At 39.1% G+C, this 21,341-nt stretch overlaps 1 protein-coding gene across 1 annotated transcript in view; it reads left to right on the top strand.

Annotated features, from left to right (window-relative positions):
• FRMD3 (FERM domain containing 3) overlaps positions 1-21,341 on the top strand; it is a 139,808-nt gene that overhangs the window by 92,804 nt on the left and 25,663 nt on the right. The window contains 3 exon segments of the mRNA XM_048930868.1: positions 3,882-3,979; positions 5,402-5,525; positions 21,223-21,310. Coding sequence (XP_048786825.1) covers positions 3,882-3,979; positions 5,402-5,525; positions 21,223-21,310 — 310 coding nt within the window.

The following is a 21,341-nucleotide window of genomic DNA, read 5'->3' as shown; positions in this document are numbered from 1 at the left end:
CAGACAAGCAAGTGCTAGGAATTACACATTTTAAAAACAGATCAATAGGATTTATGGACCACTTCTGTGACAGAAGCTAGCCTACACAACTGTTTGAGTTCAGCTCTATAATCCCAGGACAGGGAAGAATTAGTTCTGAGGCCCATGTTCCTTTCCCTAAAGTTAAGCCTTATGTGTCTCACTTCGGCCTCTGCAAAAGTATGGAGAAGATTAAACTGGAAGCTGTTAAAAAACACCTGAAAGGCAGTGCAGTCTTTTGTCACAGCCAGTATGGGTTCACAGGAAGAAAGTCCTGTTTAATGAACTTAGTTTCTTTTTACACAAGATTACTGATATAGTTCACCAAGGCAAACTGGTTGATGTAATCTTTTTGAATTTCAGCAAAGCTTTTGATACTGTCTCTCATGGTCTTCTTGTGGACAAAATGTCCACTGTAGAGCTAGACAAAAACATAACATGGTAGGTAAACAATTGGCTGGTGGGTCAGACTCAGTGATGTTTATAGTGAATGGGATTCCATCAGGCTGGTGGCCATACACTTGTGGTAATCTACAAGGGCTCCATTTTAGGGACAATTCTCTTCAATATTTTTATAAATGATCAGGGTGCAAGAGTTGAAGTAAGTAAGTAAGTTTGTGTATGACACCGGATTGTGAGGAGCTGCTGTTTATCTTGCTCCACAGCTGCTGTTCTGAATTGTTTTTCTTGTATTCTCACAAGGAGCTGTTTAGTCCCTTGAGATTAGAGAGGCATTGCAGAGAGTTCTTGACAGATCATAAGGCTGAGCAATCACCATGGATGGAATTTAAAAAGTGCAGATGCTGAATTCTGCACCAGAGGTGGCATAACCCTGGATGTATTTACAGAGTGAGAGTAAGCACTGCTGTGGAATGAGGATCTGGGTGTTCTGGCAAGTTGCACATGAGGCAGCAGTGTGCCCTGGCAGCCCAAATGGTCAACTAGCTGGGGTGCAGCAGGTCCTGCACTGCCATCGGGGGTGGGGAGGGGCTGTCTGCTCTGCTCTGTGCTGTGCTGTCTCACCTACAGCACTGGGTGCAGCTTTGAGTGCCAAAATAGGAGAAGGGCATAAAACTATGAGAGAGCATCCATAGGAAGGCTACAAAGATGGTGAAGAGTCTGAGGGCAAAGTGTGTGAGGAACAGCTGAGGTCCTTGGGTGTGTTCAGCCCAGAGCAGTGCAGGCTGAAGGGAGGCTTGATGATGCAGCTCCTCACAGGGCAGCGCTGAGCTCTGCTCTCTGTAACAGCGACAGGGACTGAGGGAACAGCATGGAGCTGTGTCAGCTCTGCCACTCCTCACTTGAGGAGCAAGTTGGGTGCTGAAATGGGCTTCTCAGAGCAGTGGTCATGGCACCAAGTCTGTTGGAGTCAAATAAAGTGTTTGGACAGTGTTCTCAGGCACAGGGTTTGAATACTGGGAGGTTCCATATGGAGCTAGAAGTTGTTCTTGATGATTCTGATGATCCCGCCCAATTTGCAATAGTCAGTGATTTTTTTATTCTGCTTTCTTATAAATGCCACATGTATGCATACTCCCACCCAAACACCCATGTTCATCTTCATGGAATTTTAGTGGAATGCATAGAAATGAGTTTTTTGGCCTCTTTCTGTGGGGTTTCTGTTGCTGCTGCTCTCATTTTTCATCCTAAGTGCCAGTGCAATATCACAGTGACTCAAACTCCTTGTATTAAAGAAACTTGTTTTAAATTACACTAAATTAATGTATGTGTATTTTGGAACTTGCTCTCATAAAACTGCTGTCTATGGGGGAGAGAGGGAATTCCTGTCATCTCAGTTCAGGAATCTAACTTATTTTATTGCATTGTATTAAATGGAGGAATTGAGAGCGAGTTTTGACTCTTGAATACGTGCTTTGAGTAAATTCCCAAGGATTTTCCAATCTCCCTTAGCTTTGAAGATAATGGTGATGGATGGCTCAAATTTGACTGTATTGGTACATGATCCTGATACAGAGGAAATAATTTCTTGGAAAGCTTAATTTTTCTTCTTTTAAATTACAAAATACTTGTAGAATTTTTGATGGTATTTCTTACCATCCATCCTGCAGGAGAGATGTACCTGGTGCAATTCTGAGACTCAGATTCACAGTTCTTATCTCAACTTTATGTCTGAATGTGTGAATTGGAAGAAACAGGTTAATATGCTTTTCCACAATCCTGCTTGTTTTCTTAACTCTTTGTAGTCATTTTTACACTCAGAAACCATCAGTATGTAGTGTCTTTGGATACCTGTTGACCTTATGACAGACTAGCAAGACATGCTGTGAAATCCTAGGTGGCTTTTTCAGCATTTCTTAAAAGGGGAAATACAGTTTGGCCTCAAGTTAATGGTAGCTCTTTAGAGAATTGCAACCTGGTGACTCACCTTGGCAAAACTTAGAAGAAATTTAGAACAAGAATATAGAGACACTCATTTGCTAAGTTTCTGTTTGGTATCTAAATGAGTGTATGTTTCAGTGTTTTTCAGTAAACTCTCTTTGCGAATCAAAAATTTTTATTCTCACTGTAAAAATTTACTCTCACTGGCATCTCACTGACGCCATTGGTTCACCATGTTGCAAGTATATTCTCTTCAGAACTATGTACAATCAAGCTGTGCCAAATTATGGAAATAAAACAGAGGTTATCTACTGAGTGAAGACTACAGGGGAAAAACAGGTGTTGCAGTAAAGAGCCTTGAAGAGCAAGTTTTCAGCAGAAGTTTGTAATGCTTTAGTACAGTGAAAGGATGTGTTCACATTGAAAACAAGTTGCTTTTCTTTGCGATAGTTTTTATGTAGCATTTAGTAACAGTCTAAGGAAAGGAGGCAAATTTATCTCGCCTTTCCTGTCTTCACCTAAGCTGGAATTCATAGTACACACAGAACCAAGCAACTTGGTTGAAATGTGCTTGACATCAGTGTTATTGGTAAAGTGCATTTTTAGTGGCTATGCTGTAGCTTAAGCTTGGACAGGACTCCCTGCATCAGTGGACCTGCTGAGGATAAGCTGAATCGACTGATACTGCTAAAACCATAGAGTTGTTTGACTTTTTCTGGCTAAAACAACACTCACATGTTGTGTTTTCCACGGGGTGAAACTGCTATGTGGTGCAGCTGTAATTACGGACGTGACTGGGGAAGTGGCTGTGGGTGCACAGCTAGGCTGCGTGCTGGGCCTCTGCCAACCAGGCCTGGGAGATTGCTCTGGAGGATGGAAAGCAGAAGGGAAAGAGAAGGCCTGCCAGCTACACCTCTCCTATTGCTGTTCTAAATCATCCTGCCCTGTGGCAGGAGAGAGGGGACAACTGGAATGAGCCATTTCCTCTCATCAGTACTGCTCTATGAGGAGCAACTCCTAAGAGGAAGGGAACTGGCAGTTTCCCTCAGGCAGGTCTCTGCGGCTCCGGCTCCGTGCACTGCCCAGGGAGTGTGGCGCCTCAAAATGTCTGTGAGGATCCCTCACAGGTTTAAGAAAGACAGAGGAAGTAATTGTTCCCATCGTGGCCAATATGGTGTATGAAGCCGTATTTAATGACAGAGGGTTTGCTCAAGAAAATCTGAAATAGTGTAATTTATTTCACATTGCTAATGAGCATTGCAGTACATCTGAGCTGTACATTTCTAATCAAATACTCTCCGTGCTTTCTGTTAGTGGGAATTTGTTACTTCGGCTGCCATTATTTCATTTTTCATGAGAAAAAATCTTTTGTTTAAGACCTAGTTTTGCCCATGGTTTCTCATTACCTTTTCCTGACATTTCAAGTTGCAAGAGAACGATTCAGAATAGCTGCACAGATGGTTTCAGTTTAATCTGCTATAGAAAAATACATTATTTGCTTTTTTTTTTTTCCCCAATTTCAGATACCTCTTATACCTGCAAATAAAAAGGGATATTTTCCATGGCCGTTTGCTGTGTTCTTTTTCTGATGCTGCCTACCTGGGTGCCTGTATAGTCCAAGGTAAGTACAAGCAGAAGATTTGTGAGAAATAATTCATAACTCTTAAAAGTGATCAATATAAAGACAAATGCAAAATTGTGTGAGATTGGTGATGAGAATAGCATTAACTTTTTTTTTTTTAACCTGTATTTTTTTTTTTCTCCACATTTGTGTCAGTTTTAAAATGTTTAAGTAATTTAGCTTGTAGCCAGCTTATGACACACAGGACTTCAACAACAACAACAAAACACCAACAAAACTAACTAACCAACCACACACAAAAACTACAAAAAGCAGAACAAAACAAACAAACAAACTTGAAACCCCACTAGCTGATTGCCTTAGAGTTAGAAAGTATGTCATTGGTATTAGACTGCCATTACAAAGAAAGCAAAACTGTTCTTTTACTATCCTGAATGTAAACATAGTCTATACTAGTGGAACTAAGCAGGAAAAGTTTCTATTCAGTGTATTTTCTTGTGGAAAAGATTGTCATTTCATTTGTGTAATGCTGGGATGAGAAACCATGAGGAAAAAAAACTTCTTTAAGGGTGCCAGAGCGCTGTAGAAGGCTACCTAGTGAAGTCATGGAGTCATCTTCTCTGGAGATAGTCAAAATCCGCCTGTAGAAAACCTGCTTTAGCAGGGGGTTGGACTAGATGATCTCCAGAGGTCCATTGCAACTGATTTGTGAAATCCTTGACAAAGCAGTAGATACAATTCAAGGAGAAAGACCTCCTTTTTTTTTTTTTTTTTTTAATCTCTTCCTTTCTCCTTTTCAGTTACCAAAGACGGAATTGATATATATATATCTTGGAATGCACTAAATAAGGTAGTTAGTTACATGTCTAATTAAGGACTTCACACGTGTGCAAGTGCCCTTCATTCTACCTTAATCTGAATGAATCTTTTCATTCATCATGAAGCTGCTTATCCAAAACAAGATCAAGTCTAGACCGTATTAAAAGAGACTTATCTAGAAAAACAGAAACCAAATGTCTCACTTAAATATCTAAGTGACCATCTTTTAGAATGAGAATCAGATACTGTCTATTATTTAAAGGGTCACCTTTAAATAATGGTACAGACAAGTGGGGATAAATTGGTGAAGAAAACAGCATGGTCTGGAATACACTTTTTGTTCTGCCTAGTAGGAGAGTGGTAAGTAGTAAAACAGGGAGGGTTTCCTATATCTTCTTTAACGACCCTGTGTTCTGCCAAAGATGGTATTTTAAGATTGCTAATTACTTCTGCAATAAATAAAACATTAAATTTGCTTGAAACTCGGTGATTGTAGTTTCAGCTAGCTACAAGTTCTTCAAAGTAGCATTTCTTCAGAGATGCTTGATTCTTACAGTCCCTGAATTACACTATTTATAGACTTTCTCTTCTAACTTTGCAATTTAATTTTTCTGTTCTATTTTGTGTTTTGAATCTATTTAGCTGAACTTGGTGATTACGATCCTGATGAACACCCAGAGAATTATATGAATGACTTCAAGATTTTTCCCAAACAGTCACATAAGCTTGAGAAGAAAATAGCTGAAATACATAAAACTGAATTCAGGTAATTTAGAGTGCTGCTTTGTAAAGTCAGCTAAGGATTATTTTATCTGTTTCCACATTGTGTGTATTAACCCAGGAGGGTTTCTTTCTTCCTTTTTAATATGCTGAATTTGAAAATTCAGTTTCTGCTTAGTGGGTTTTCTTTTTCTAATAACCTTCATTAATCCTAGCTGTTTCCCACATGTGTGGTGGTAATTTAGACTGCATTTGCTTGAAAGAGGGGTCTGGTTATGGGAGTAGCTCACATCATGTGTGCTGTAGTTGATTAACAGAATGACATTTTTCAGTTTGGGATCAGAAGTACGTGGAAGACTGTCTCGTCTTTGGGTGTGAAATATCTAAATGTAATGCATTACAGAATTCAGGATCGATATTGATTGCAATGGAACTGTAGGTTTTGTTAACAAAGATACGATTTATACAGAAATGTGTTTAAAATAGTTCTGTGCAAAAAAAAAAAAAAAAAAAAAAAAAAAAAAAAAGGAAGTTAGATTTTAGATTCAGTATACACAAACTTTTTCTGTCCTAAACTCTCAATTGTGTGAGAAGGAGGAAGGAATCAAGATTGGTTGATCTCTCTCTAGGTTTCAAAGTTGAATATATCCCTCAAGTATTGTATTGCAGAAGAGTAGTAGCAGTGCTTTGTGCAACTGTCCCCAGGTCAGGATTGTCCGTGAATAGCATGCATGGTAACAGTGTCAGAAATTACTCATCATTTTGCATGGTGGAGAATATTCCTCTGAGAACCATGAGAAGAATAGGAAGTGCGGAAAATTAAATAAAATCAAACAATTAAATTAAGAGGATAATTTTTATTCAAAGATGATGAGGTTCATTGCACTTCCTTGAAACATGCCTATCTTGTTTAACAAAAAGAAGATTGCGAATCATCAAGTCTCCCTCCCCAGCAAAAAAAGGGAAAAAATCCCCTATTTTCAGAGGAGTTGAAAATGAAAAGCGTTTGTTTTTTTCAGAAGTCCATCATATATATGTTGTTCAATCATAAGGTAAAATTACTGATGAGTGTGCCAGAATTAATGTGCTTCCCCTTTTTTCTTTCTTAAACTTACGTGTTTTGCTTATATTTCTTTTATATTTTATATAACAATATTTTAAACAATATTTTAAATAGTGCAGCTATGGGGATATTTTTAGATTAGTTTAGGCTGAAGTTTACACAGATTCAAAGAAATACTGTTTAAAAACAAAACTAATTTATCTTACTTTAAGCACTAGTCCACATGATAGCTGCAGGTTTCCAAATGCTAAATTCAACCTTTAAAAACCAAGGTATTTCATCATTTCAGCCATGGTGCAATTGGGAATATTTTGATCCATTTGGCAGGAATAGTCTAGTCTTTTATTTAAAGTTAGGAGAGGGAAAAGAAGACTTGTTAGAGGGAGCTGATGGCTTTTGTATTTAGCAGCCTTGGGAAGAGATGTATTTTTTTCAGTTGTGTTTTTCTCTTGTACATAATTCTGCCCATGCATCATAAATTTACCTGCTAGTCACTCTATTATGAATAATCAGGCTCATTTTTAGCTCATTTATAAATCCCCTGTTCTGATTAGAATAGTATTCCTCATCCTGTGACAGTGATCATTACAAGCCTTCACTCAGGTCTGTCTAGGATTCTGCTACGGTCCATTCCTGCGCTCTGGTCCCCCTGTCGCTGCCTGTGAGAATATCCCTTGAATTTCATTAGTCTTGGCAAGGAACACCATTAATTATAGCCTTTTGGAAATTCAGGCAAATTGTATCAGCTCAGTTTCCTGCTGATTTCTTCAAAGAAGAAGTGTTCGAGGCAGAACTTTGATTTATAGCAGAACTCACCTTACATCTCATTTCTGTCTGTGTTGGTAATTCTCTGTAGTAGGTTTTGCCAATCTGTACACTATTAATGTTAGACTTAGTGGCTTACAGCTTTTTCTAGATGCCAGAAGCAGTTTTCTTCCCACTTCCTCTCCTTCCTGAGCATTTTTTTTTTCTTATTATCAGCTCACAGTGTTCTTTATATATTTGCCTGGCTGCAAAGACAGTTTGAGGGCTGTGTGCATAGCTGCTGCTTGGTCCTGGCAATTTGCATCTGTAGCTCTATGTTCCAAAAATTGATAACCCTTTTTTACATCAAGCACTCAGCTGTCACATAAAAGTTTTACATTTTTCATAATATTTAATTCCTTGGATCTCTATTCTAGGATTACAAATGAATAAAACATATCTGTCATATAATGAACTATATATAGAAAGATCTAGTGCTAGATAATCAGATTCTAGTATCTTAACTATAAAAAGATTATTAGAAAAACCACTGAGTTGTCAAGCTTCTATTTCTTGTTTATCAGCACATGTGTTTCATTGCATTCAGTAGAATTTTTTTAATGAAATTAGTATTTTGCTTCTCAGTGAGTACTGTTAGAAATGCTGAAGGAGGTTCCCAGGCCTTATATTTAAAAGGCACTTAAGTCACATGTTAAGGAATGGGAGAACAGAAGAGACAAAGCCATTTTAATCCAGTTTCCATTTAGCTAACTTTGAAAGAGTTATTTCTGAGTGACATCACTGCAGATGAATCTGTCCTTTCATTTTTTTTCACACATGTAAGCAAAAACTATGGAATCCATCTCTTCTGTGTAACCAAAGCCCTGTGGCTTGGAGCGTGCCAGTTCTTAACTGAATACTATCTCAGCATCCTCATTCTCAAGGTCTTACTACATGCTGAAAGAATTTGCCTTTTGAAAGTCACATGAGAATAGTGAGAGGAATGTCTGGGAAACAGCCAGTAATGCTGTGACAGCTGCCAATTACTTATGACTTTTTTGTGTCACTTAGAAATCTTGTTCTTATTAGCTAAAAAGATGTATGACAGATGTATGACATGGTACTTCTATTTCATGCTCTGTTTGCCTATGAAAACATCACTAGATTTTAGCAAAATGCAGGCTTTCCTATGACCATCTTCTTCACCTGGTTGCAAAAATTGTAAACATGATGGATAAACAAATGTGTGAAAAAAATTTATTGTGCTGTGATTCTTTGTCTTGTGAGTTGTAATTAGTTATTCTCATTGAGAAAAGGAGAGGAACAGTAATAATTTAATTGATCTTTACAGTGAATGGGCAAAGAAGTGCCATGATGTCATATTCTCATTCCAAGTAAGGGCTCTTTTGAAACACGATGTACTGCTGAGAGAAAGAGAGATAATGGTCTTATGGCATAGCAGCTTAGAATGATGAGTACATGTTCACATTAGGATGAGAAGTGGGCACTTATTCTTGAAAGATTTGAAGTTGATTTGATTGCTATATGTTTGGGTATGGATATAACAGTGCAGCTACAGAATTCATAGCTACTTGCATTTCTGCTCACCCATCAGTTTTAACAGATTGGAAGAGATTTTGGCCATAAAAACAAGATATTCAATGAGTAGATCAATATATATTTCAAGTGAAGCAGATGCTTATGAATGTCTCCAGTTTACTCATTTAATATTTTAGCTAGACTAGTGCAAGTATTTATGAGGCTGCATTGTAAATCACATCACTGAAACAATCCAAATAAAAAACATCTTTTATTTTTTGCTTGTCTTTCAAAGAAAAGTACATGGAATCACACATGCAGTTCTTAGTATTAGAGTATTTTACAGTATTAGAGATATTTTACACACTGTAAAATCTTCAGTGTATAAAGCTGTACTTTATTTCTGATGACCAAAAAAATCCCACCTTGACAAAATTATGATAAAGAATACTGTGTAGATCTGGGAGGGAAAAAAATGAAACCACAAAAAAATGTAACCCATCAAGTGAACTTGGGCAGAATCATGAAATTTTTTTGGTAGAGGAGAGAGATGTTAAGCCAAAGATCATTTCTTCAAGCCTAAAGCAGGGATACTAAGATTTTTATTTATTTATTTATTTTAATTTGAGAAGATCACTCAGGCAGTCTTGATCTCTGGAATTTCAGAGCTGTTTTTAGCATATTAATAATTTTATAACTGTGCCCAAAACAGTTGTACTTTTTCCACAAAGTTGCTTAAGCAAATTTAGTCCCTGGCACTGTTCTGATTCTTGCTATTGGATTTTACAGGCTTCTCTTACAAGTAAATGGAGGTCATATATATATCACACACCTGTTGTCAGTTTCTTCTTCCACATGTACTTCAGTGTTGTTACAAGTGCGTCATTTGTTTTAAAAGATGGATAAAAATTTCAGATGTTTTTACTACATTTACAGTGCCTTCTCTCTTCTCCAAGATACAAATTTATTCTGTCCCAAATCTTCTGTCTTAAAATAGAGTATTTATAACTGATAAATTCCCTGTCTTTTGAAGAGTACCTATCAACCATAGTTTCCTGAGATCGGACCTGAAATCCAGAGAATTCCAAAGACAAGATTCATATTTAATCTGCAGAAGGGAACATCTGTTTGTTGAAATTATGTTTATTTTCTCCTCTTTTCATATGAAAGGTATGTGATGAAAGTACTTAGAGGTTGAGACTGAAGATTTTTTTTGTATCCCACCTGATAACTGCTTCTGATGTGAAATACAAAGTCCTGTAACTTAAATGAGTGTATTATGTAAGAAGCCCTAAGGACACATAATTTTGCCAATTAAATTATGAACCAATTCAAGTAGCTATTTCTCAGGCCAGTTTCATAGGTAAATTCAAATAGTTTATCATTACTTGGAGTTGCTGATGTTAATACAGGCTCAGGGTACTTGACCGCTACTTACTTGGCTATTCACTCCAATGTGTGACATTTTCTAGATTCTGCAAAAGTTTTATGTGGAAGAAAATCTTTTGGAAGAGGAAGAGATTTCCTCTGAGGGCATGAAATCACTGACATGTTTTGTTAATAACTATCTTTGTCTATCTTTACTATCTTTAAGTATCTTCCTATATAAGAAATTTAAACTTTTAAACTAAAGGGTAATATTTTCATGAAAACCAGATTAACAAACTAATGCTTGTTTTTGATGAAAGATAAATGAAAAGTTTCGTTTAAATTTGTTTTGAAAGGTGTGTAATATCTACATAATCTATATTGTGACTACACATTGCTGACTTAAGCATTTTTAACTTAACTTGTCTGCTCTAATTCTTTTTTTATTCCATTCATCATTGCATCAGTTACCTTTGGTGCTCATACTGGTATGAAGATTATCATAGAATCATAGAATCACCAAGGTTGGAAAAGACCTAAAAGATCACCCAGTCCAACCGTTCACCTATTCCCAATAGCTCCCATTAAACCATGTCCCTCAACACAACACCCAGCCTTTCCTTGAACACCCCCAGGCTCGGTGACTCCACCACCTCCCTGGGCAGTCCATTCCAGTGCCTGACCACCCTTTCTGAAAAGTAATACTTCCTAATGTCCAGCCTGAATCTCCCCTGCCATAGCTTGAAACCATTCATAGAGTTTCCTGATCTGCACTCATCTGCTCTCCAGCTCTCATGCAGACATGGAGCTGCCAATGGAGTTATTGGCAAGCTTAACTACAATTATTACTACGGAGTGTATCCTGGGAGCTTGTCTTAGGAAACTTGCCAAGGATTGCTAGAAAATGATTTTCTTTGTAAGTGCTAATATTGCTTAATCCAAGATTAAAGCAACTTTTTGCATATTATTAAATATATTAAAAAAGACCTAAGACTGAATTCCTGTTTAGTACATCTGGACCAAAGTGGATTTTATATGACATTTAAAAGCTTCTTTCAATTAGAAGTACATATTATCTGCCTTTATGTGTTTAGTGCTGCTACCACACTCATCGACACATTACATTTAGCTTCTTGTACCATCCTAATCACATTTGTTTCCAGTGGCCTCATACAGATGGGAGGAATCCAATCAAAATGACATATGTAATGCACCAGTACTTGCTGCCATACCACAGAAGATAGAAGCCAGTTATCTGGGAATTTGGAATCTGTTGCCATTTACATAGATGGGGGAGGATTCTGGAAAAGAAGAGGATTTGGGCTTAGGAGCAGCTGACTTACATGCTCAAGTAGCCAAAACCTTTGTAGTTCTCATCTATGCAAAGTGTAATCAAGGACTTGAGAGAGTTGAGGAGGAGGAGGAGGATAGGTAGAGGGAGTTCACAGGAAGATTGTCATGCCAGCTGCTCAAGGTCCACCTACATTACAGCTGGGGCTATTCTGAATGCCTTCTTCATTTCAGCCTTGATACCCTGTGGTAGCTTGCTTTATTTCCTAGTGTATGCACTTGTATTCATCATCAGGCTATATATTAGCACATGCTACAGCAAATACAAAATTATCGGGTTCTTTCTAATGTAGCAGTCTGGTTTTAACATGCTGTTCTTTATGTTTTAGTGGGTAGAAAACATTGTTTCTGTTTAGCTGCATTTTCCTGGTGTTTTTTCCACTCCATAATTCTTCTTAGCAGTGGTAATTTGACTGAATTAGAGAGATGGCCAGAATGTGTGTTTCATAGATACATAGAATTTTCATAGGATGGCTTGGGTTGGAAGGGACCTTGAAGAGTATCCAGTTACAACTCCCTGCCATGGGCAAGGTTGCTAGTCACTAGATCAGGCTGCCAGGGCTCCGTTCAACCTGGCCTTGAATGCTTGCATGTATGGGGCAACTGCAGCTTCTCTGTGTAACCTGTTCCAGTGCCTCCTTAATATCTGAGTAAAAAAATTCCCTTTGACATCTAATCTAAAACTCTTCTTCTTCAAAATCATTCCTCCTTGCCCTTTTACTGTCTGCCTGTTTGAAAAGTCAGTCTCTCTCCTGTTTGCTTCTCCTGTTTTAAGTACTCAAAAGAAAAGGAAGGATTGATGTAGCAATAAGGATTGATATATTAGCTTAAGGACCAATATATTAATATAGCAAAGAGGAACTAATGTGTGCTACTTCTAAAACTTTCCAGTTATCTTTGCTTGGTATGTGGATAGTCACGTTTTTCAGAACGAGCCTTACTTCAATGAAGTACTGAAGTCACAACATAATTCTTTCATCTTTGCATTCACCATTTGCAGGGATGACTTCTTCATATAAACTGTTTTGAGTTATAGTGTACCAAGATAGAAAGCTGCTCATTATTGCATAACAAGTGATGGAAATTTGCTAATCTGGGGGAAAACAGCTAAAAGGTCAGCCAAGAGGCACAGAGAGGAAGCTGATGACAGAAAAATGAGGATGAAGTAAGGGAGTAAAGACCCCCAAAGCTATCTTCTGCACATGCCCAAAGGGACATTAGCATATTAATGAGTTATTGGAAAAGAATGGATGTGTATGCCAATGTATTGCATTTGTATGTCTTGACAGTTTAGAACCTGAACTCCAAGAAAGAGCACTTGATTTGTCAAGTTGCCTGGAATGGATTGCGAGAGTAAAGGAACATTAACTTTCTAACACCACATTGGAGTTAGAGTTTTCTTCCTGGATTCTTCTGAGTCCAGGAAGTCCTTCTCCTCAAGGCTATTCTCACTGAGTTCTCCCAGTCTGTACACATGGGGTTGCCCCAAGTCCAGTTCAACACCTTGTACTTGGTGCTGTTGAATCTCATTAGGGTGTCACAAGCCCACTTTTCAAGCTTGTCCAGATCCCTCCGAATGGCATCCTATCCTTCTGGTGCATCAACTGTAGAGTGCTGAGACTGTGCTTGATCTCATTCTTTAGGCTGTTGATAAAGATGATGACAGGCACCATTCCCAACACTGACCCCCTTTGGGACACCACTTGTCATGAGCCTCCAGCTAGAAATAGAAGTATTGATCAGCCTTTCTCTTTTCCAATCACTGTGGGTTTTGCCTGACAGCCATGACTTTTTGAATATGTTGGAGAGTGGTTTAGCAACTACACTGACCATTTCCTTCAGTGCTGGGTGCTAATGTCCTCTGCATGGCAGTGGCATTCTGAAATTACAGGGGTGGAGGCAGGAGCAGTGGCAGGATCACTCTGTCTGTATAAAACTGCCATTGGGGACCGGAGCATACAGGACAGGCAAAAATAACATGGCGCGTCAGAAGAGTGTGGCATGGCAGTTTGCATGGGCAGTCTGAACAGGACAGGTGAGGAGGCAGAGCATCACTGTCCTCTCAGGAGACCTGGCTGCATCATGGACAACAAATCAGACCATGGTCTCCACTAGGCAGAAAGCTCTGGCAAGAAAGAATGTGGCAACTGAGATGGAGTGCCTGCGTAAAAACGTGGTGGATCAAGTCTCTGGCTGCAGTGAGTGCCTGAGCCTGTTGGTGCTGGTGAAGGGTGGCAGGGATTCCACCTGCATAAAGTGTGGGCAGGTAGATCATCTGCTCAGTTTAGTAATGGAGCTCAAGGGGGAGGTGGAGAGATTAAGGAGTATCAGAGAATGCAACCAGGAGATAGATTGGTGGAGAAACTCTCTCCCAAACTTGCAAGAAAGACAGCATTGTTGATACTTTGCAAACGGTGGTGGACCCCCTCTATGCCATCACTGAGCAGAAGGAGGTGATTTAATACAAAAATTGTATTTTATTTTTTTTTAAAAACTGTGGGACAGTTTACTTGATGCCAGAAAGAAGCAGTCTGGGATATTTCTAGAGTGTATAGAAGATAATTTCCTTCTGCAGCTGATAAGAGAGCCTACCAGGGGAGGTGCCTCGCAAGACTTGCTGTTTAGCATATGTACTAACAGTAAAAGGAGGGCTAAGGAGAATCTCCATTCTTTACTGGATGGGCAGGGACCATGGCCACTGAGGATAAGGAAAAGGCTGAGTTTCTCAATGCCTTCTTTACATCTGTCTTTAAAATTCAGACCAGTTATCCTCAGGGTACCCTACCCCTTGACCTGGAAGTCTCGAATAGGAAGCAGAATAAATCCCCCACTATTCAAGTGGAAACAGTAGAGACATACTACTCCAACTGAACTTCCACAAGTCCTATTGGGCCAGATGGGAACCACCCAAGGGTGTTTAGGGAGCTGGCAGAGGTGATAGTTGAGCTTCTTTCCATCATCGATCAGTGTTCCTGGTAAACTGGAAAGGTCTCAGAGGATTGGAGGTTTGCCATTATGACTCCCATCTACAAGAAGGATTGTAAGGAGGATCTGGGGAACGATAGGCCTGTCAGCCTGACCTCAGTGCCAGGGAAGATTGTGGAGCAGATCATCTCATCACATGGCACTTGTGGGATAACTGGGGGATCAGGCCCAGACAGTGTGCGTTCAAGAAAGGCAGGTCCTGCTTGACCAATCTGTTCTCCTTCTATGATCTAGTGACCTGACTGGTGGATGAGGGAAGGGCCATTGATATAGTCTACCTAGACTTCAGCAAAGCCTCTGACACCATCCCCCACACTATTTTTCTGGAGAAGCTGGCAGCCTGTGGCTTTGGACAGATGCACTTTGCTGGATGAAGAGCCGGCTGGACAGCCAGGCCCGGAGAATGGTGGTGAATGGCAACTGATCAGAAGTAGTGTTCCCAGGGGGTTGGTGCTGGGGCCTATCCTCTTCAACATCTTTATTGATGACCTGGATGACAGCATTAAGTGCACCCTCAGTAAATCTGCAGATGACACCAAGCTGGGAGGAAGTGTTGATCTGCCTTGGGGCAGGAAGACTCTACAGAGTGATCTAGACAGGCTGGATAGCTGGGCTGAGGCCAGTGGAGTGAAGTTCAACAAGATCAAGTGCCGGATCCTGTACTTTGGCCACCAAAACCCCAGGCAACGCTACAGGCCTGGAGCAGAGTGCTTGGAAGACTGTGTAGAGGAGACGAACTTGGGGGAACTGGCTGACATCTGGCTGAGCATGAGCCAGAAGTGTGTCCAGGTGGTCAAGAACACCAATGGTATTCTGGCTTGTATCAGAAATAGTGCTGCCAGCAGGAGCAGGGAAGTCATCATCCCTCTGTACTCAGAACTGTTGAGGCTGTACCTTGAGTACTGTGTTCACTTTTGGGCCCTTTAATACAAGAAAGACACTGAGGCCCTGGAGCATGTCCAGGGAATGGCAACAATGCTAGTGAGGGGTCTGGAGCACAAGCCTGGTGTGGAGCAGCTGAGGGAGCAGGGATTGTTCAGTCTGTAGAAGAGAAGGCTCTGGGGAGACCTTATAGCTTTCTACAGCTACCTGAAGGTGGGTGTTGGCCGCTTCTCCCACGTAACTAGTGATAGGATTAGAGGGAATGGCATCAAGTTGCATGAGGGGAGATTTGGGTTGGATGTTAGTAAATGTTTCTCCAAGAGAATGGTCAGATGCTGAAATAGGCTGCACAGAGAGGTGGTGGAATCACTGACCCTGGAGGTCAGAAACATTTTGATGTTGTACTGAGGGACATGATTTAGTGGGAAATACTGGACGGTTGGACTGGATGATCTTAGAAGTCTTTTCTAACTTCGGTGATTCTGTGATTCTTCAGGACTCTGAGGTGTCTGTAATCTGGTCCCATAGACGTATTCAGTCTCATCAGGTGATCTTGACGTTGCATTTCTCTCACAGTGGGAGGGATTTTGCTCCTCTAAGCCCTGCCCACAGATTCAGGCAATGAATGTGATATTGATTAGAAGTATTTTGATACTTATTGATCATTGTTTAGAAGCTGTAAACATCATGCTCCCCTGATTACCTAGTCCTTGTCCTGAAGAATGATGTGTATGCTGCATTCCTCAGAGCTTTGCTTCTCAAAACCGTTCTCTTTAATTATCACAATGTGGTTAAAAACAGCTAAGATTAACAAGCATTACCTGTGTTCTGGACGCACTGGTAGGAGTGAGACACTGCTTTTCACCTTGGTGTTTTCATGGCATAGAGAATATTTCCAGAAGCATTATGGTGAGGAGCAAGTTTGCACCTCATGGAAGATGTAGTCACAGAAGTAATCTAAAGGGTGATTCTTCACAGACAAACCAGATATATTTTTCCTCTCTTATCTCTTCCAAAAGGTCTTTCTGAGTCAGTAAAAAAACAAAACATGATCAATCCATGTCATTTTTCTGTTTTTGGTAAGAATTCTAGAAATTCACTAGGAGATACAGTTTATTTTAATTGAAAAACGTAGTTTGTTTTACTGTAATACCGGTATCGTGTAGGTGCTTCTCCCTCCTCTTTTTATTTTTCTCTTGGAAATAGCAGTCATAACTCTGCTCCACCAGTGTTGTTGTTTTCTTTACTAAGCTAGTTCTTTCCATTCTCATGGTGAGGTTTTGATTCAGATTCCACATTTAGCCTACTCATGTATTCAGCTGTACATATGAATTCCTAAACTATAGGAATTTCTTCATCCGCTTCTGACCTGCCTCTCCACAACTTCTTTATCTGGGTGTGAAGGCAGCAGGATCAGTCTTGGATATGCACAGTGAGAAGGTGTTACATAAAAAAAAAAAAAAGAAAAAAAAGAAAAAAAAAGAGACAGAAAGATGCTCACCCAAATTCAGAAATCTAGGCTCACAGGAAGACTGCACGAAGGAGGGCTCTCCAGCAAAAGATCCTTCCTCAGTGGCTGTCAGCCCTTAAAACGAGGTCAAAGAGAGGTAGAGCCAGGTTGCACAGGTGAATTTTAGTAAATTTAAGTCATGTTTTAATACCAGTCAGTTCTTAGCATCTTCACTGTGTCCAAAGTATTAGCAGACAGACTGTATGAAAGGCATCTCTGACGTCTGCTAAAATCTTCTGAGCTTAGATCAAAAGTAGAACTACTCAGGATTTTTAGCGCTATAATTCTATAACTGTTAGAGGCTCAGTCACTTGTAGGTTTAAAGTAACAGGAAATCTTCGCCTTGTGGTAGGTAGCTCTGAAATCAGTATATGACATAACTAAAAGCATAATTTCTTTATGCAAAATTCAGGCTTCTCTAAAGGAAATCCAGCCCTTGTTCTGCTGGAGGATGCTTTGTGCAGGATCTGGGATGTAGCAAGGACAGGATTTCATAGGTGGGCATCATCACTTAAATAGTCAGTATTGTCTCTCCTGAGACTGCAGTGAAGGATGTTCTGAGGCAAGGCAAAGGATATTTGGTGGAGGCTGAACCAAGTTATTTAAAGTTTTATGACTTTGGGTTTTATGTTTGTTTTTTTCCAGGTTTGTAATGAGAGGTATAGGAAGCATTTCTTGAAGCCAAATTGTTATATACAGATTTAATTCTGTGAATTAATTACCTTTCAAAACCCTTCAAACCATAAACATCCAGAAATGGTTTCTTCATGGGGCATGCACAAGTACTGTGAATCCACTGTATTCTCCAGCTGGTAACTTTGATAAACAAGAAATGAAACAAAGGGTGCAGAATAGTTATACTTTTTATTAACAGTGATGTATTAAAGTAGGTTAACAGCGTTTCAAAGCACTTCATAAATCAGTAAGAGAAATCACAGAACACAAATAAAATGACTCAACAAGGGTCAAAATGGCACTGAGAATGACACTGAAAATGCTTTTTGCTGTTATTACTATATAATCTCCATTTATTGAAAGGAATTGATGCTTGATCATGGGCATCAGGTCACCTCAAATGAAAGATATTAAGGGGAGAAAATTCTAGAATCAGTCAACAAAGCAAATATATCATTTGACAATCTTGAAAGTATTCCCTGGTGTGCATCCTGGTCTTTGAAATGCTTCAGGGCTTGGGGCTCTCTGGGAAATAAACAGATATTGTGCATCCTCTTGTGTGCAATCCTCATGAGCCTAAAGTTAAAAATAAAGCCTGCTGCAGACTTCTCAGTCTTACTAAATTGTTTGTTTGATAAAAATTTTAATAGGAACTTTTTGATTGATTGATTGATTCCTGGCATGAATAATTAATTCATTGCTAACAGCTGTGGAGGACTAATTTTACAGATAATTCTTATTTTATTTCTTTATTTTTCTTATTTATTATTTGTTCATTTCTACTGAAGATTTTCTTTGTAATATGTTACTGGTCCTGCTGAAAAACTTTGTCTTGAGGGAGCTGGCTACTAGAATGGTTGCGACATATAAAAATGGGATTCATCTTCAGTTCAGTATTGAATACATATTGACAAAGCTGAGGTAATCACATAAGGTCAAAAGGAGTGACTTTACTTTTCCTTTCCTTTCCTTTACTTCATGGGCTGCATCCCCTCATACAGGCTGCACTGACTGCTGTCCTGTGGGCTCCTCTATGTCTGCATGTGGAGATCTGCTCCACATAGTGCTTGTGGGCTGCAGGGAACAAACTGCTCCTCTGTGGGCCTCTCCTCGGCTGCAAGGAGCCTGGAGCTCCTCTTACCCTCCCCCTGCACTGATCCTGGGGCTGTAGGGCTGTTGCCTCACATTTCTCATTCTCTTTTCCAGCTGCTGTGTTGCAGCAGTTTTTCCTTTCCTTAAATCTCCTTTCCCAGAGGCACACCCAAGCATCAGTCATGGCTCAGCTCTGGCAGTAGTGGGTGTCTTTGGGAGCAACTGGAGCTGGCTCTATTCTAACATGGGGCATCTGCTGGGCTCTGCTTTCACAGAGGCCACTCCTGCAGGACCCTGGTTTTTAATGTGAGAGTTTGTTTGTTTTGAATAGAAACTTTAAAGGCTTTTTAGCAAAGCCAATAAAAGGTGTATCTATTGTGAAATTAGTGATTAACATTAAATGCTGGCTTTTGTTTGCTGATAGCATTTGCTACAGATAGCTTTTTATGTATTAAAGAAAGTTTCATTACTAAGTTACAAGTGAAAAGCATATTATGAAGGTTGAATATTATTCCCTTGGTAAAAGATGAGTCAGGAATTTATTTTTCATTTCATATTTCACAGATCTCTTCTGCTTTGTGCTGTTCTCTTAAAGCTGCCCACAATAGCCATTTTATTTGCCTGTAATCTGATAGCATCAAACTTGTAAATTTTGTCTCCTTTTTTTCAAGTATCACAGCTCTGCAGCTCTTTCCACCTGACATGAAAGATAGCATAGTTCCGAAGACTAGGTGAGAGCATGATAATTCTGTTTATTAGTGTGTCTTCTTGCTTTAATAATGATTGCAAGGTAGTACTGCTTTTTTCACTTCTGGAAATGCCAGATCCAAACAACTCAAATGCACAAATCGCATTATTTCTAATTATTTATCACTTCTACTTTCCTTGTACATTTATCATGACTACTTTCCTTTGTGTCAGTAAAGGAAGTTATGAAAAAATTGGTTTTATAAGGTATTATTTTTCTGTAAGGCTTAGCTTCTGATCAGCAATCAGGTCTTTCATTTGTTTGACTTCTCCCTATGCAGCACAAGCAATTTAAGTAAATTAGATTTAGTTAATTACTTCCATTCTTTGCAGTTGGTAGGTACATGAAAAAACTTGCTCTATCAGAGCTCAACAATTATGATTTATTGGTATTGAAAAGGAGCAGGAAATGTCTAATGGAACCATCAAAAAGTTAATTGGGCGAAATAAGCGTGTTTGGTTTTGTTTGTTACTTTCATGCTGTTATTTTAAATATGTAGCTGTACATATATGCACATTTCCAGTTTTTCATGTTCCCTTTGATACATGCTCTTCTCTATTAGATATTGGTGAAGGAAGGAGAAATGCAATTCTTTAATTTTGGTGGTTTTTTAATATAAAAAAATAAATAAATAAAATGCAAGTATTGTAGTATCAAGTAGGTCCAAAAGCCGTATTGGGAATTAAAAGACAGTGGAGTCCAGATGAGAATGAGTTAAAACCTTTTTACAACAAAAGTTAATTATACTGATATCACCACAGGGCGTTAATGTGGTAGATTCAAAACAGGATTTGATATCCGTAAGTATGCTGGAATCATCTTCAGAGTTCAGATGAATTTTGGGCTGGTTGCTGAAACTTGTATGTCAGAGCCTTTTAATTTTCAGTTGTTCTAGGGATGGCAGAAACTGCTACAAGGGAAATTATTCTACATCATTGCACTGAATGTTTGTCTGTGCTCATTCCTTTGTGGCACAGGAAAAAGAGTGAGAATGGGAGTCAAAGTGGAGAGGTACGATTAAGTATGACCATTCTTGTGTTTCTCGAAGGATTGTCAGTGCTCCATTTCTGGGATAATGTGTATGAGAAGGATTTATGTGGCCTAGCTTTCTAAAGGTCCTGAGCAGTGCTTGTCATAAAACTGTATATCTGTCAGAGTCAAGTTCTTTAGTCATACAAATATCTGAACAGAATAATGCTCAGAACGGCTCACTGTCATAACAGCACTCGAGCTGAGAGTAACACGACTTAGAGGAACTAAAACAAAACAATAAAACTTCATAAATCAAGTTTGCATGCCATGTTTGAGGCTTTGACAATTGCTTCTAGACACCCTAAAAATAGGGGCATATAATGGAAATGCTGACAGATTCTAAACTATCACGGTGGTAACAAGCACTGCTATAATTAGGTGTGCTGAGTGAACTGTAATATGATTGCTGTGTTTATGCCCTGTGCTGGAAGGAGTGTTTGTTAATCTGGACAATCCTTTTAGATGAGTTTGGGAGAAAAAGTTTGTGGAAAAAAGATGCTGAAGCTTCCTTAATATTCAGGGTGATGTGCTTCTTTTGATGTGTATCAAAAAACAAGAGATATCTGCAAGATGTTAGATGACTCTGGTTAACTGCATAATGTGCTTGTATCCAACAAGTGTTAAAAGAATTTACCTGAAAAGATGCAGCACTGGGTAGTTCAGTTCCAGAAGTGACATTAAAATTTTATGTCTTTACATTATAAACTGAACATTGTTGAAATTGTTTGTATTTGATAAAGAGTTTTCCTTTCCAGAGGTCAGAGCCCAGCTGTTTCTGAATTTAAGTTGCTCCTGAAAGCACATTCATTAGAAACTTATGGTGTTGATCCTCATCCTTGCAAGGTAACAAGTTTTTTTTTTTTTTTTTTTTTTT

Source organism: Lagopus muta, chromosome Z, assembly GCF_023343835.1.
Source record: "Lagopus muta isolate bLagMut1 chromosome Z, bLagMut1 primary, whole genome shotgun sequence".
NCBI lineage: Eukaryota > Metazoa > Chordata > Aves > Galliformes > Phasianidae > Lagopus > Lagopus muta.
Note: the sequence above shows the minus strand (reverse complement) of the source record. Positions and strands in the feature narration are given on the sequence as shown.